The sequence below is a fragment of the Podarcis gaigeae genome (assembly GCF_964106915.1).
Source record: "Podarcis gaigeae genome assembly, chromosome: 9".
Classification (NCBI taxonomy): domain Eukaryota; kingdom Metazoa; phylum Chordata; class Lepidosauria; order Squamata; family Lacertidae; genus Podarcis; species Podarcis gaigeae.
Window position 1 is genome coordinate 25,694,782 of NC_139685.1, and position 17,575 is coordinate 25,712,356.

Sequence of the window (17,575 nt, forward strand, 5' to 3'; positions counted from 1 at the left end):
AGTTTTGCTCACTGCAACGATGTTCATGGTGCACTGCTAAATTCCCCCCCCCCCCACGTAGGAACAGGTTACAGTCATGAGTATGTAATTGGGAATATTGCTATTATAGGAGCTCACTTTGCTTCCTACCTGTGGTAACCCAATGTTCTAGGAAGATGTCTCACACGCACCCCAGCCATGACCCAAAATGGTCTCCCATTTACTTCGGCAGCTTGTAGAACTCAATACAGGCCTTTGAAATCAATCAGTCACTATATCAGTGGTGGCAGCTGCCTACTGCAGTTGGTGGGGTGAAAGGTAGGAGCAGGTAGCACCAGGGGTCACAACAGCCATTTTCGTCTGTTTCTTGCCATGGTTCCTTGCCTTTCCTTTAAACGAAAGCAAACACAACAAGCTCAGTCTTTCTGCTGCTTCCTAAGAAGTCTCCAAAAAGGTGTTTTGGCTCAGCTCCCTTGCCTCAGAATTGCAGAATTCTGGTTGACAAGAGCCCTGAATAAATTCTGATTGGCCCAGGGACACCAAGGAATATTTTGAACTGCTTGCAGGAGACTGGCTGAGGGCATAGGTTTAGATTCTAAAATAAACCACTTGATGCATTAACTGCGTCCCAGTTGGCTAGGTATTGGCCAGTTTCAAGGAAAGAAGACCACTTGGTAGGTCTGGATATTCTCCCTGAATATTTTAAGATCTCTTCCTCTGAAGAGTTATGGAGGCATGGCAACTGAAATATACTCGGAGTCGAGAGTGGATTTCATGCTCTTTATTCAGCTCATAGTGGTGAGGAGGAATGGAAGTTCCCCGAGAATGTCTGCTTTATATACATTATTTACACAATGGGCCCCATGTGATTAGCTAATTCTCTCATAGGCCAACCAGGTTTTGGATTCACTTCCACCTGAAGCTGGATTGGGTGGCTCCTGTGGACCAATCAGACTGCTGCATTCTGAATCCTATTGTTCTAGGACCAATCAGACTCTGCATTTTGGATCCTATTCAACTCAGTACATAACAGCGATGCAGGCTTCAAGAAGGAAGACAGGCAGAGAGTGCATAATTACAATGTGGGAGAAGGAGAAAGGAAGAGTTGGTCTCAAGTTCTGAGCTTAAAGGGCAGGGGCAGTGGTGAAATGCTGCTCTGTGCAAGGTCATTTGATGCCCTCCCTCCAGCCCATGTGGCACTGGCTTGAGCCAGGGTTTGGGAAGGAGGCATGAGGCTCGGGCAGCATCTTAGAGCCCTCTTCTAGGACCCTGTCTGAGCCCCCGTGTCTCCTTCCCAAAGCTGGGTAAGTGGACTTTGAGAAGGCCACGCTGCTTATACTGCCCTAAATCCACCTCAGTAAAGGGGAACTGTGGGGTTGGGGGAGGCTGCTGTTGCTGTTCCTTTTGCTCTTATGAGCCAACCACCCATTTGCCCGCCTTGTGTATGAAAGGAGAATATAGGGGGCTTTTGTGTGTGTGTGTTTTTAAAGCAAACAATGTCTTGCCTATTTAAAAAAACAAGCGACCAGGAGTGTTGCACAGAAACCACACAGAATGCAAAAAGAAAAGAAGCATGTTCTTAAAAGATTCATTACAGTTTAATGTGTTTGGTCTTGTTCAGGAAATATCCTACAAAGAATTTTTTAAAAAATGAAAAGTCATAGGCTACAGACATAACACAGATGTATACAGTATTATTTAAAATGCTCAAAACACTGGAAAGGTAAGTGTTTTGAAAAGGAAAGAAATTCTGGCCAGCGTTTAAAAACAGTATGTTAATAGGAAAGCATTTCAAAACTCTCAATTACAGCGAAAAAGTCAGTAATTCTCATGGTGCCCGACAGAAAACAGCTATTTCATGGACCCTGAAAGTTTGAGGTATTTGTTGCACTAAGTTCTGAAATGGTAACTTATTAAAGTTTACTTAATAATGTTTTTTTAGATGTGGACACACCTAGCTTTGCTCCAGCCTCTCCTCTAACCCATTACGAGCTGCCCAAGGGCAGAGGCGATGGGGAGGCGAAGGAGAGGCAGAGGGATGGTCCCTTGCAGCTGGGGCCGCTGTTGTTCAGGATAAGTACCGACTCAGCCTCCTCCCTGAGCTCTGCAGCTGGCCAGGAAAATAGGGACATTCCGGGATCAAATCAGAAGCGAGGATGGCTTTCATCGTTCTGGGACTGTCCCTGGAAAAATCAAGACACTTCCAGGGCGTGAAATGCGTACTCCATCTGTATCAGTGGCTATCGAAAGCAGACAGACATAAATCAAAACCTGCAATCACACCATCTCCACTTACGTTTGGAGAATTTGGGATACTTCACAGCAGCTAGTACTGTAATGAGTCATTCATATATCTTAAAAGCAGAAAGGAAGCCGGCGTCGCTGCCTATGGTGCCTCAAAAGAACTTTCTTTAGCTACCGTACAAAGAAGAGAGCTTTAAGGACGTTCACCCGCTTGACAAATGTGAATCTTTTCCTTTGTATTCCGCTAACACCCAGTACTCCCACGCACACTGACAAAGCAAACGCTTCTTTATTATTCAGGTCTGCGGTGCAAAAAGCCAAATGATCATTTAATTTACAGTTCTGAAGAAGAGAGTAGTTAAGTACTCCAACGCGTTCAGATGTCTTTAAGAAAAAAAGGAAAGAAAAATATCTCTCTCCCTGGGCAGCATTCCTGAAGATTGTGGGCGCAAGTTGCCTGCTATTAATGGGCAGTTGATATCAGAGGCCCTATTGTATTGCTCGCTTGTATCAAGTGTGCCATGGAAACAAGTAGGCCTCAAAAGCACATTAACCTGGTAGGATGTGAACTGAAGCCAGACTTTGACTCTGTGCTAACATAGCATGGAATGAACTAGCAGACAGATCAGATTTGCTTCGCTTGCCAGGCGAATGGGAGTGGCTTTGGACGTTACTGAACGGGAAGTTGAGTGGGGGGGGGGGAGTGCTATGTACTGAGTTGAATAGGATCCAAAATGCAGCAGTCTGGTTGGTCCTAGAACAATAGGATTCAGAATGCAACAGTCTGATTGGTCCTAGAACCATAGGATCCAGAATGCAGAAGTCTGATTGGCCCACAGGAGCCACCCAATACAGCTCCAGGTGGAAGTGAACCCGCAACCTGATTGGCCTACAGGAGAATCCCGGAATAAGCCAATCACGTGGGGCCCATTCTGTAAATAATGTATATAAAGCAGACATTCTCGGGGAAATTCCATTCCTCCTCACCACTATGAGCTGAATAAAGAGCATGAAATCCACTCTCGACTCCAAGTGTATTTCAGGGCATAAGGCAAAGGGGGCTGGCACCATGCATGCAGAAGTTGCACAGTTCAGTCCCCAACATCTGCAGGCAAAATAAACTCAGGTCTGGGAAGAAACTAGAGTTGGCAACCAACAAATATTTTGCCTGGCTACTGCCATTTTTGCTTCTTTGTATCAGGCATTGTGGAGTGGGGATGTCTCCTGATTCATCTAAATCTGTCAGGCTGCAATCTCCAAATCACCAAAAGCCAACAGGCGCCAGTCTCTGACCTGCAAAAACTCACCTCCAGTTCCAACTACTGAATGGATATTTAAAAAAAAAAATGATAATGACAACAGTAACAATATCTCCAATCTAGAGCAGGCATGGGGAACTAGATTCCCAGCTGGTGGGCTGAATCCAGACATCTCCTAGCCCCTGCAGTCCACTGTATTTTGGGGAGGAGGGTGCACCCACCTGTCAGCCACATACAAGAGTGCAGCACCCAAAATGGCCGTTGCAATCTCGTTCAAAAAAGTGGAGTGTCCCATTTTCTCCCAGGACACCTGGCAGGTATGAAAACATGGGGGAAGTGGGGAGAGGGGAAAATGATGCCCTCCACCTTGAGCTTCTTGGAGGGCCAAGGTGAGGTGGGAATATAAATAAAGAAAAATAAGATGCACACAGTCACGAAATTAAAAGACGCCTGCTTCCTGGGAGAAAAGCAATGACAAACCTAGACAGCATCTTAAAAAGCAGAGACATCACCTTGCCGACAAAGGTTCGTATAGTTAAAGCTATGGTTTTCCCAGTAGTGATGTATGGAAGTGAGAGCTGGACCATCAAGAAGGCTGATCGCCGAAGAATTGATGCTTTTGAATTCTGGTGCTGGAGGAGACTCTTGAGAGTCCCATGGACTGCAAGAAAATCAAACCTATTCATTTTTAAGGAAATCAGCCCTGAGTGCTCACTGGAAGGACAGATCCTGAAGCTGAGGCTCCAATACTTTGGCCACCTCATGAGAAGAGAAGACTCCCTGGAAAAGACCCTGATGTTGGGAAAGAAGGAGGGCACAAGGAGAAGGGGATGACAGAGGACAAGATGGTTGGACAGTGTTCTCGAAACTACAAACATGAGTCTGACCAAAGTGCGGGAGGCAGTGGAAGACTGGCGTGCTCTGGTCCATGGGGTCACGAATAAATGACTAAACAACAACAACAACAACAAGATGCACACTTGCTACTGCCATCAGCAGGCACAGCCAAACACTGTCTCACTGACTGGGTAAGCTAGCTGTGTTGGAGGCAGGTAGACCGGGCAAAGCACTGCACCAGCTACCTCCTCAGAGGCTCTAGCTGTGCACCATTCTAATTTTTAAAATTTCTAACCCCAGGGCGAGCGTAGTAGTGAGCTATGTCAATCAGACCACAGTTGGGGGGATCACAGAACCAATGAGAGCACCAGTGTAGCAAGGAGTGTGCCAAGCACCCTCACAGCCTGGCCCCTTACTCTTATCACTGGTCCTGCAATCCCATAATACCTAATAAATACAAGCAAGCATGAAAGCAAACAAAGAAGGCTGCACCAAGGGCCCATCACATTTGGCCAGCAGCATTTCTTGTCACATGCAGGAAGGAGAATTTGTCTTTCTCCCCTCCCAAGCAGAGGAAACTTGTCCCCTTTGACCATCGAGGGAAATGAACATTATTCAAAAATGAAATAAAAAACAGACTCATCCAAATGCAGACATCACTTCTGGGAGTGCTTCAGGCTACATTGAAAGCTGCCCTGCCTCTGAGCAGTTGTTCTGTCATGAAAGAAAAAAGCACAGAGGCAGGGGAGAGTCAAGAAAGGTATTTGTGTGCTACGCTTCTCCATCGTTACATTCTGTGTGCTTTCTCGAGAACACCAAAACCTAAAAAACACATTGGTTGGGCTAGTGGGCAGACAGCTTAGGGTTATCTCCAAGTGATTTTTGTATCTGTTTTATTTATATCTTTTGTTTTTTAAAAAAATATACCGCTTAATAATAAAACCCTATAAGCTGCTTCCATAAAAGCAACAAGAACGCAACAACATTCAATAAAGGTTTCCTAAAAACTAGAATAGAGCAAAACAATATATATCACAATTAAAAGTGGGCAGCGTACAGAACAAGATTCCTTGATTTGACGCTCCTGGCAAAAACAAAACAAAAGTCAGCTAAATTCCATGAGTGCTCAATATTTCAATTTAACACACACACACACGAGCATTGTATCCAATCTGGACATAGAAGAATCATGCTGGAAAAAACAGAGCCTGTCTGGAAGAGGGTGACCAGAATGGTGAGGATGTGGAAACCTATGAAGAAAGGTCGAAAGAGACACGTTTGCTCGGCAGGGAGAAGAGAATGATAGAACTGTTGAGTTGGGAGGGACGCTCAGGGTCATCTAATCCAACCCTCTGCAATGCAGGACTCTCAATGTGCAGCCCCCCACCCAATTTGAAACCATGCCGGACCCTGCTTAGCACTGCAAATGTGCTAGACCAAGGGTTGTCACACCGAAAATAGAGCAGATTTCTCCTCTCTTGCTCCAGAGGACACAACTTGAACCAATGGATGGAAATTGTAGGGAAGCAGATTTCATGTAAACAGTAAGACACGCTTCCTAACAGCAGGAGACATCTTTGCTAAAAGGGTTGGCTCTCCTTCACATGAAGTATTTAATCAGAGACTGACAGCCATCTGCCAGGGATTCTGAAATCGTATCCTGCACTGTAGAAGCTGCACTTAGTACCTAGGGTGGATTAAATGGGCTCCAAGATACCTTCCAACTCTATGGTTCTATGAATACTCATTGTGGAATATATTGCATGGTTTCATTTGATAGGATCTGAATTAAATCAATTACCTCCTCTGCTGGTGATTTTTCAGGTATGTAAAAAATAATAATATTGCAGTCAATGCTTTGTCAAGAGATGCTACTGCATTAGGTTTGTGTATCAGCATGTTAATCTGTTAAGAAATGCTGCCTTCCTTTGCTGTGTCTCTTAGGCGATAATCACTTACCCAGGAGTAAACCTCATTGAACTCAGTGGGCTTTGTAGTGTTCAAGATTATTGGTTAGTAATTTTTACTGTTAAAAAATGATAGTACCCAACAATTATAAAGGAGTCTACTAACACATGATTACTTGCAGAAGTCAAAGGCATATCAGGACTTCTCAGTTTGTTGCAGCATAATGGGTATGAAAGAACTGCCACCAATCTGGTAATCTAGCATCAGCACAGACAAAAAAAAATTGTAGCCAACTGCGCAGTCCCAAATCCATCGGGTATACCATTAAATTCCTTTCCCAATCCTGCAGCATTCAGGATCGAAAACATGGAAATGGAAATTAAACTATTTGTTATCTACCAGTTGCAAATCTGAATGCCAGTCAAAACAGGTTCCTAAATTCTACAACTACAGTTGATAATAACAGAAGTTATAAGCAAAAAAACACAAACAGCAGCATAATGGGAAACAAATTGATCCTATTACCGCTGCAGCTGAATCAGAGTCTAATTTGCACACATGCTTATGAAAAAGCGTTGTGAGCGTGGCATGAAAAGCAACAGCATCCTCAGGTTTGCAGATATGAAACACAGCAAGTCAGCAAGTTATACATTCATCAATCATCTTGCAAGAGAAATCAAACCTAAGCTACAAATCACCAGTATTATAGCAACATGCTTTCTTAATTATTTTTTTTAAGCAGCACGCTTCTGAATCAGAGATCACTGTGTGCTTCATAATTCACAAGAAAGGCATTTTACTTACAAGGCTTCTTAAGCAAATTGATCATTTTGAACGGCAGGTGAGAGGCAGAAGCAGAGAGCCTTTCCTGCTTTGATCCCCTTCAAAGGAAAAACTGAAACTATGAGATCACGGATGGAAAAATTTATCCCAAAATTGGTTAAAGAATATTTAAAAGCAAATGAAGTTTGTGTGGGCACAGCCTGGTGGTTCAAGTTGAAAATACATGGGCTATATTTGGATTTCAGAAAAAAAGAAACGCCCACAGATGTCTTTGGAAAGTAAAGAAGCCTCTAGCAGGAATTGTTCCTACTCAGTAAAAGTCAGCAAGGCAGGGCTCAAATTATATAACAGAAGGAAAAGGTGGGGGGGGGGGACCTTAACAAAATGCACAAGCCCCAACTTCAAACCTCCTCCCCAGTTTAATCAAGCCATGACAACTCTATGGACTTCTAAAAAAACAGTAGCTTAGGGGGCCACCAGAAAAAGATTGGGTTGGAGAGCTTTTGCATAGATTTAGCATAGGAATAATGAGCTTGGGCCCCACAGCTACCTCAAATAGTGTGAAATATATCCCATTCACTTGACTTAGCCTCACCACATTAGAGCGAAAACGTATGTGCCTTGATAATTATTGGCTGATTGCATAGGCTGGAACTAAACTGTAAGGAACAGAAAGAAGGTGGCTACTGAAAATAGAAGCCCAGTTTTATGGTACCTTTTCCTCAAGAATGTATAGTACTATTTACCTCATATCCTGACATCAGCCAATGGCATAGAGCAGGAACAGAGGGAGATTCAGCAAAATGATATCAAGGCATGAGGTAAATTGGAGAAAGGTGGACTTAACATGCCAGCACTTGGAACTGTGCTTGAGAATGAACTGGTGACTAATATAGTAGATTCAAAACTGACTTAATAGTTGCCATCCAGCTGGCCCAAGCCAATGATCATGAAGCAGTATATATTCTGCTAACGACAGTTTCTGATCATTCCTCTGAGGCAGTCCCTACATACAGCATTGAGGACCATGGTGAGACCATTTCTGTCCCGGTGGGATTTCAGTTAGCACATCGGCCTCAGCTAGTAAGAAGTACCTGAGAGCCACAGAGGCCATTTGTCTCTTCAAAGAAAACGGCAGATCTAAGTTACATGTTTGATATTTCACAGAAAGCATCACCCAGCCCACAACAAACTCAACATCACCTCCAAGTCCAGATGAATCACTCCTCACCGCACCCTTGTCTTATCTTGATTGGATTTAGTTACCGACCACAGCCCTATTCAGGCATTAGGGCTGATTAGGGAATGTCAACATGAGCAGGAGCTGGGGATACACGTCGACTCTGTCCCCCAAAGCCCTCATAATAACAACAACAACAATAATTTATTATTTGTACCCCGCCCATCTGGCTGGGTTTCCCCAGCCACTCTGGGCGGCTTCCACAGAGACCAAAATACACTAAAATGTCACACATTAAAAACTTCCCTGAACAGGGCTGCCTAAAGATGTCTTCTGAATATCAGGTAGTTGTTGATCGCTTTGACATCTGATGGGAGGGCGTTCCACAGGGCGGGTGCCGCTACCGAGAAGGCCCTCTGCCTGGTTCCCTGTAGCTTTGCTTCTCACAATGAGGGAACCACCAGAAGGCCCTCGGCGCTGGACCTCAGCGTCCGGGCAGAACGATGGGGGTGGAGACGCTCCTTCAGGTATACTGCGCCGAGGCCGTTTAGGGCTTTAAAGGTCAACACCAAAACTTTGAATTGTGCTCGGAAACATACTGGGAGCCAATGTAGGTCTTTCAAGACTGGTGTGAATGAGCCTCCACTCCTGACTTTCCCATATTGAGTGGGAAGCTCTGAAGAGGCATCAAAGGCTGTTCAACTGCACACACTGAGAAGCCTCCACACGCAATCAGGAACTCTGCCTTATCAGGGCTCCTGAGAACCAAACAGGTCTTTAGCCTTGTTCTGACCCCACCGGAAGTGGAGTATACAGGGTCCAGTATACAGTGATATTGGGGTGGCAGCATCAGAATGCATGCCTCCCATGCCTCTCTTCCTGTTTACATCCCCTACTCAGGCTGGGCTAGAATTTCAAGACTGCTACAGCTTCAGCCAAGTTTGATGAAATGGAGAAATAGAGTAGGGTTCCATCAGCTTAACACTTTGCCCCTAAATCCCTGGAAAACATTACTCAACATACTAATATAGATAGGCCTATTAAAATAGCAGGAGCATCAACTGCCCATCAATGCCCATTAAAAAGCTCACATAATTAGCTGCCAAGCTATACAAAAGCCTAGAGAAAAAGATGGCCATGTGCTCTCTGACAATGTGTAATTAAGGGCAGTTTCCTTGTCCATTCTCTAGCTGTGTCTTTTATATAGGAATAGGGGGAAAGTAACAACTCTTAGCATGACCTTTGGGGAAATGCATTAGCAGCACTGACACCAATTTGACATTTTATTTCAATTGCCTACTTCAAGGCGAGCAGTAGCCTCTGGGCCTGCTAAGAGCTTCTTTAACTAAAACCTAGATATAAATCTTTCATGGTCACTTTATCAGGGCTTATGAAGCTGTTTTCTTCTCTTCTTTCAAATATGCATTATGCTCAACCTTAGGCAATGGGGTAAGAGAATTTGAATTGATGCCAGAGTTAGACCTTGAACTGAAGACAACATGCCGGTTCAGCAAATACACACCCTGGTGAGGGGGGGGGGGGGGAGAAGTGAGCTCCAGATGCCTGTCAGCACAGATGAATGTTAACAAAATGTAAACCAACCAAAATATTGCAAAAATCGTCCCATTGGAAACAAAGCATCAGAATGCCCAGCATATACACGAAGGGCTGAATGCGTTGTCTGTGAAAAGAACGCCATATGGAATTACAGTGGTACCTCGGGTTACAAACACCTCAGGTTACAAATGCTTTGGGCTACAAACTGCACTAACCCGGAAGTAGTACCTCGGGTTGAGAACTTTGCCTCAGGATGAGATTATTATGTTTAATCATAAGATAGTTATTTCTTCATTTAGGTATCAAATTGAAATTTTATCGATAGGTTGTTATTACAGCTGGGCAACTTTTCAATTTATTGTCTGAAACCGGTATGACGTTCAGATCGTGATACCAGTTGCAGACTTTTTGAGCTGGCAATATACATTGCAGCTCCCCAACCACTGCCAGCACAGCACATTTTACTCCCAATCTCTTTCCTCCAGTGATCCAGCCTTCTGGCGGTTCACTCACTGTGAGAAGTGAGGTTACAGGGAACCAGGCAGAGGGCCTTCTCGGTAGTGGCGCCCGCCCTGTGGAACGCCCTCCCATCAGATGTCAAGGAAATAAACAACTATCTGACTTTTAGAACACATCTGAAGGCAGCCCTGCTCAGGGAAGTTTTTAATGTTTGATGTCGTATTGTGTTTTAATTTGTTGGAAGCCACCCAGAGTGGCTGGGGAAACCCAGTCAGATGGGCGGCATATAAATAAATTATTTATGATTATGATTATGATTATGATTAGGTGGCTCATTCATAAGTCAGGAGGAACCTGTGCAATCATTTAAACAGTATTCCAGCAGTTCCCATGCAATTATGGTAACTTCGTAAGGACTCCACACTGATAATTGAAGGTGTTTGTCTGAGCTTGCTAGTGGAGAGAGCAGTCTCTGCTGCTAATGCTCATCCTTGCATTTCAGCAATGACATAACTCTTAAGCATTCATATTTCACTCAAAAAGAGACCTGGCACCTTGCCTTTCTTGTCTAATTAAAGTTGGAGATCCTTTAAGCTCCTTCCAGTATTGTTTTTTCTCATACAGATCTGCTGACAGGTAAATTCCACTGCCACTTTTCATGGACTGGGTGGTTAAAAAAACATTCATGCACAGCCAGAGAGATAAAAACTGCAAACTGAAGGAAGTGTAAAACACCGTTGTAAGGGGTGGGAGAAAGGCAATGAATTTAGTGAGGTCACACAGCACGCTTCAACACACAATGAAATTATTCTCTTCAGCTGAATAATTTCATGTCAGTACACTGCACCAATAGTCACAGCAAAAACAAACAAAACCCACACTATTTGCAATTATAAAGAGACAGAACCATCACAATGCTGTCTGCATCCATTGATTCTCTTTATGCTTCCACTTTCTCCAGTTCCAACCCAACTATTGGACCAATGGAACATCTGCCCCAAGCACTTGTGACTCAGTGACCAACGGACAAGTACTGAGTGCCCCTGTACTACCCTATGACCTCTCAGCAGTGTAGATATGAGGGAACTTATAATAATGACCAGTGAAAAAATAACCAGGTTCAGTCTTTTATTCTGTCTCCAGTTATGGAGTCAGCTTTGGGGAAAGTTATGAGGACAAAATCTCATGTAACATTTTCCTGTGCGAAAAGGCTAAAGTGATTGGGCCTTGTCAGTTGGTTGAGGGGATTGTCTCAGGGGAGACTTGACAATATGTTTATAAATTAATGCATTGGGAAGAGAGGAAGTTTTTCTCCCCCTCTCAAAAAACTACAATTTGGAGCAGCCTTACCCCTCACAGAGCTATAATTCTCAGCATCCGCAACACAGCTAAAGCAGTTTGCAAAATTCTTCAGGTGGGGAATGCGCTTTGAATGTGCTTTAAATGTATGATGTGTAATCAGCCACAATCAAATGTATGGCTTTCTCCACTAGGAGATGAAGTGATGCCTTCAAAGGAGAATTAGACCCATTCACGTTGAATAGACCCATCAATGAGGAACAGTTGAGAGAATTGGGTATGTTTAGCCTGGAAAAGTGGAGACTGAGAGGAGATAACCATTTCCAAATATCAAGAGGGCTGTTGAATGGAGGATGGAGCTCTGCTCTGGAGAGTAGGACCTGAACGAATGGCTTCAAGGTGCAAGAAGATTCTGACTAAATGTCAGGAAGAACTTTGACAGTAAGAGCTGCCTGACAGTGGAATGGACTCCCTTGAGAGGACTCTCCTTCTCTGGAAGTTTTTGAGCAGAGGTAGGGTGGCCATGTCATGTTGGATGGTCATCTATCACATATAATTTAGTCGAGATTCCTGCATTGCAGGGCGTGGATTAGATAGACCCTTGGGGTCTCTTCCAACTATACAATTCTATGATTCTCCGAAAGCCACTGAACATCAGTTGCTAGGGAACAACCATGGAAGAGGGCAATTGCCTTCAGGCTTGCTTGTGAGCGTCCTGGAAGCATCTGTCACCGTGGAAGCAGAATGGTGGGTTAGAATTACTAGACAAACTTTCAGCCTCTCAGCAAGAGTCTTGCATCCCCTTCTTATATTCTTATCCATTTAAAAAGCTAATCTTGTGCAAGCATTTTGTGTTTCCAGATTGGGACTGCTTCTGGAATACTGGAATATTTAGCTGTCTGTCAATTTGGGTCCCTTCCTGCATCAGTATGATTTTCATCCTATGCCCTTGGGCTATAGTACCATTGGCTGTTGACCTGGCACAAATCCTTTAAGAGGCTGCATCTTTTCTCCAACTCCTTGTATGAAGCAAGTGTAAGCAGGGCATCAATAATTCACAACCAGTGCCTTATTTCCACATCAGCAACAATAATATGTCTCTGTCTTAAGCGTGCGTTTCTTGTCTTCCCTCTTTCTAGTGAGGCTGATTTCTTTGGAGAGGTTGTGTTCCCCTTCAGGGCAGAGGAAGAAAGCCTAAAGAAAAAGGAACAACTCCTTACACATACCCCACCCTAAGTTGCTTTCTGGCCTCAGTGCAAGTTGAACCACGTGGCAAGTTCTGAAATAGCTGCTGTAGCTGTTGCAAACTCTTAAGTGTAGACAGCCGAAATCCAACAAATTATGAGCTTATATTGCAAGTATATCTGTTCAGGATTTCAATGGGGACACTTCCATGTTTAGCGCCATGGGAGAGAGAACAAAACTCTGACTAAAATAGCAGCAATGGGGTACTTTTTAGCAAGAGTATGAGGGTGCAAAGTTTTGAGTGACGTGGAATGCTTCGTTCAGTATGTGTTCGCCTCAAAGCTTTTTAAAACACTTGCATTACTTGTCTTTTTTATAGCTTATTCTCTGGGGTAAACGTGGAAATAGCTGCCTATGCTCTGCATTCCTGGTTGGGGTCATCCTATCCCATTAACAGGAAGTGTTGTTCGACTCTGGCTGCCCAAATGACTGGTAGTATTAATGTCACATTGAAAAGCCCACGACTTGTAAGTAATACCCTAAATGGGTTTATGTAACAAAAATAGTTCACTGCACTCATAATTTCAGTTCTAAATATCTACTGCGTGACCCTTAGCACTCGACTACCTGATTTAAGAGTTTCAAGGCCTTATGTGACATCAGGGCACATAAACCAGTTGCAGCCTTCAGCTTTTGTCTTCTTGGGGTGTTAGAAAATAGGACGGTATCTTATTTAGCTCAATACAGTCATACCTCGGTTTTCGAACAGCTTAGTTCTCGAATGTTTTGGCTCCCGAACACCGTAAACCCGGAAGTGAATGTTCTGGCTTGCGAACTATTTTTGGAAGCCGAATGTTGGATGGGGCAACCAATAGGCTGCAGGAGCTTCCTGTAGCCAATCAGAAGCTGTGCTTTGGTTTCCAAACGTTTTGGAAGTCGAACGGACTTCCGGAACGGATTCCATTACACTTCTGAGGTACAACTGTATTATCTACTAGGGTGTGCACCAGATTGTGCTGAATCTCCATGCAAACTGGGATTGAACCCTCCTGCTCACGTTATAATGGGGGGGGGGGAGAAGTATCATTTCCTCCTCCTCACCCTTTCCGCTCCCAACCGTGTGTGTTTAATTAGGGTTTAAAAAAATCCTAACTGAACACTAGCCCCACCCACAGATTGATCCGGGACAGAATCTGGGTTGGATTTACCTGGCTTGGCCCAGGGTCAAGTAAGGGCTGCTCAAGGCCCCCAGACTGGGCTGCCAGATTGGGTTGGGAAGGGCTGTATAGGTAAAGGGGTAAAGGGGACCCCTGACCATTAGGTCCAGTCGTGACTGACTCTGGGGTTGTGGCGCTCATCTCGCTTTGTCCACAGGGAGCCGTCGTTTGTCCACAGACAGCTTCCAGGTCATGTGGCCAGCATGACTAAGCTGCTTCTGGAGAACCAGAGCAGGGCACGGAAACGCCTTTTACCTTCCCGTCTGGAGCGGCACCTATTTATCTACTTCCACTTTGGCGTGCTTTCAAACTACTAGGTTGGCAGGAACAGGGACCGAGCAACGGGGAGCTCACCCTGTCGTGGGGATTCAAACCGCTGACCTTCTGACTGGCAAGTCCTAGGCTTTGTGGTTTAACCCAGAGCGCCACCCGCGTCCCTTTGGGAAGAGCTGATAGACCTATTATCTACGCCAACTGGTAGCAGCACTAGCTAATTTCAGGCAGGATTCCTTCTCAGGCATACTTGGAGTTGCGACAGATTGTGAGTGGGACCTTTTGCATGTAAAACAAAAGCTCTTCTGTGTCTATGGTGACATTAGACTAGGTTCAGCCACTGGTTACAGGCAACACTTGCAGCTGTAGGAACCTGTGGGTCTCTCTCTGCTGTGCAGATTCTGCCACCACCCCCTTTCTTAATGTTTTGGTTGGTTAGCATCTGTCCATCTCAGGAGACAATGGAGGAGTGCGCCTTTGGGGATGAAGTCAAAAGGTTGGAAGATTACATAGTGCTTGTGTTTTCCCAAGCAATTTCCAAAAGAAAATTATCACCACAAAATCAATTAAAATAACATGGATGTGAACGTCCAAAAAGATTAACCAATTCTCAAATTCTGTCTCTTTAATTTGCATCCCAAAGCAAAAGTTTAGGGTTTTGTTTTTTTCCAATACCTGCAGCATTGCTACCCAGTCCCTCAGACTGAACATTGTGTTCTGTATCTCTTTCATCTGTAGCCATGGTTTTGCTAAATGTTACTGAAACAAAATTACAGCATGACAAAGTTTACATTGATTAATCATGGAATTCAGGTTTAACACCATTAGAGTGCAGGCTCGTTTCAGCATTGTCTGATTAACAATGAAATGAACCATACCTTAGCTGGGTTCCCCCCCCCCCCGCCCCAGAAAGGCAATGTGCAAGAAACAATGGCTCCAACTTATTTTAATTACTTTTCCTTTTTCACACAACACAGGAATGGAGATTACCTTTCATAAACAATGATGAGAGTTGTAGTTTTTCTCGTTTATACCGTCATCAGGCAAAACAAATGAGCTTGGGCATGATAAGGTTTGAACTGCATAATTGTTTTTTTCATTACAACTAGTTTATGCCAGCTGCTCACCTCCCCAGGAGCCACGGGGAAGGGAGGGAAACAAAAAAACACCATGCTTTGAAATCTTGACATTAAAAAAAATGCCGCATCAAAAGCCAGCATTAGGAAACCCTGCCTTGGAGGAAACAAGGGATGAGGAAGGCAACTCCTGTGAACTGAGTAAGTCTAGGACAGGCATCTCCAAACTCGGCCCTCCAGATGTTTTGGGACTACAACTTCCATCATCCCCAGCTAACAGGACCAGTGGTCAGGGATGATGGGAATTGTAGTCCCCAAAAAACATCTGGAGGGCCAAGTTTGGGGATGCCTGGTCTAGGAGGTAGAGAGTATGGGCAGGTGGGGGAGAAATGGTAGAAGAGAGAAGGATGAGAAAGTGATTCGAAAGACAATGTGGTAGGAACAAGGGGAAAATATGGGAGACAAGGGCAGAAGAAGGAAGGAACTGAGAATTAAAGAGGACACAAGCAAGGAAATGAGCAAGGAAATGATGGTTGCAAAGAGAAAGGAAGGGTGTGTGGGATGGGGGCAAACAGTGGGAAAGAGAAAATGCTGAAAGAACTACTGAGAAAAGGAATCAGTAAGAATGGGAAAGCGAGAAGGAAGAAGGAAGGAAAGTGAAAGGAGGAGTGAAAGTGAAAGAAAGGGTTGTGTTTTTCTTCTCTAGCTCTCCGAAGTTAAGTGTCTAGAGCTGAGGGCACTTAAAACTACAAGCTGGAGCCTGAAGCATAGCAGATACCTGCTCTGGGGACAAGGCAAAAGGGCAAGGCTCCCATTTATACCAAGTCTGGCCAATCCAGAGCATTATGGTAGAGATAAATGTTGCACACCCCATTCCCTTTTACCCCTGGAGAGAGTGGTAGAGAGTGAACAAAACAGATCAAAAAGGGTGTGCTGGATAAAATAGGACTTTAAATTTATTCCCTGCCACCCAACTGGTTTGGATGACTGTGAGGAGGAAAAACGGTGACAAGGACATTCATGGATCAAAAAGGAAAAGATGACTATGAAGGAAACAGAAAATAGATAGCTTTAATAAAACAGAACTAAATGTAGGCTTTTTGTATTTTGCACCAGACAAAGGAATTAAGACAGAGTAGAAAGTATGCCTGTGTGTGCCTCTGTGTGTGTCTGAAACTATTACCAAAGAGGAAATGGAAAAGCAGACTTGAGAGACTAGAGGCTTGAACAGACTAAAGTGTGTGTGTGTGTGTGTGTGTGTGTGTGTGTGTGTGTAGAAAGAGAGCAATAGTAGATAGGTCATCAAAAAGCAAACCCTTAGCCTGAAACAACATACCAAATAATTAATGGCAACAATGGGTTTCAGCACTATAGCAACATGCAATAATTCAACAGACTGCTGAAAAATAAAAATTATTCAGTGTGCTTTTTCATATCATGCTGCAGCCAATGAAGGATTCTTAAAAAAAAAAAGAAAAAGAATTATCTGCACGGTGACATGAAATAAGTACAGTATGGTGGTAAAGTAGATGTATAACTCTGGCAATCCGGCGTAAACAGGATATGTTTATCCACTTGGCTCCAAATATTAAAAACTGTAGGTGATTGGGAATCAGCATATATTTGAAGGAATGCAGAAACGCCAACACAACTCGCATACTGATTCAACATGCTTGCAAAGAATTTCCTTCCACCTACAGCAGGCATCTTCTAGTATGCATGGCTTCCAGTCAGACAAAAGCACAAGTTATTTCAGCTGCAAACGTACGTTAATGCAGCAATGGTTTTGCTTGGCGCACTGGGAGGCAGTAGCACTGTCAGGGTAGCACTTTGGGGTAGAAGCCCAGGACCCTACTCAACACAATGAGTAGGAGAGCTGGCTCACCACATTTTACCAACTGAGTAAAATGATAAACATTACCATCTAAACAACTAAACAACTAACAGTTTAAAAGCTGCCTAACTGTACCACTGGTATGTCTCTGTGTGAGAGAAAGTGTGTCCCTAAGTGTGTCACTTAGGGAAAACTAAAGGGATCAATATCAGTTACTTTATAATATATAAAGGGCCAAAATCAGTCTTCTGCAAAATGTTTTGCTTATATTTCTAAAACTTTACTTGCAGTGCAAAATCCACTGAGTTCAATAGCACACACAAACTCTACTAACAGAGTTTAGGACTGCACCTTTGTACTATTTGTAGGGAACGTGTATCCTCCAATGTCACAGATCATAATAGTGCCTTCAGGTTAGGAATTCAGTTTGTGAGAGAAAGAGCAGTATTGACCAAATGGATCACTTCTCTCAGTCCCTGCATGAG

General features: G+C 43.9%; 1 protein-coding gene across 4 annotated transcripts in view; it reads right to left on the minus strand.

Annotated features, from left to right (window-relative positions):
• Positions 1 to 17,575, minus strand: part of CRACD (capping protein inhibiting regulator of actin dynamics) — a 112,574-nt gene that overhangs the window by 52,464 nt on the left and 42,535 nt on the right. Inside the window, exon 1 of one of the 4 annotated variants that reach the window (XM_083755322.1) lies at positions 7,032 to 7,152. The exons of the other annotated variants lie outside the window; for them this stretch is intronic. Within the exon in view, the coding sequence (XP_083611448.1) occupies positions 7,032 to 7,056 (25 nt within the window). The 5' untranslated portion in view covers positions 7,057 to 7,152. Of the gene's footprint in view, positions 1 to 7,031; positions 7,153 to 17,575 lie in introns of those variants that run through there. 4 annotated transcript variants of the gene reach the window in all.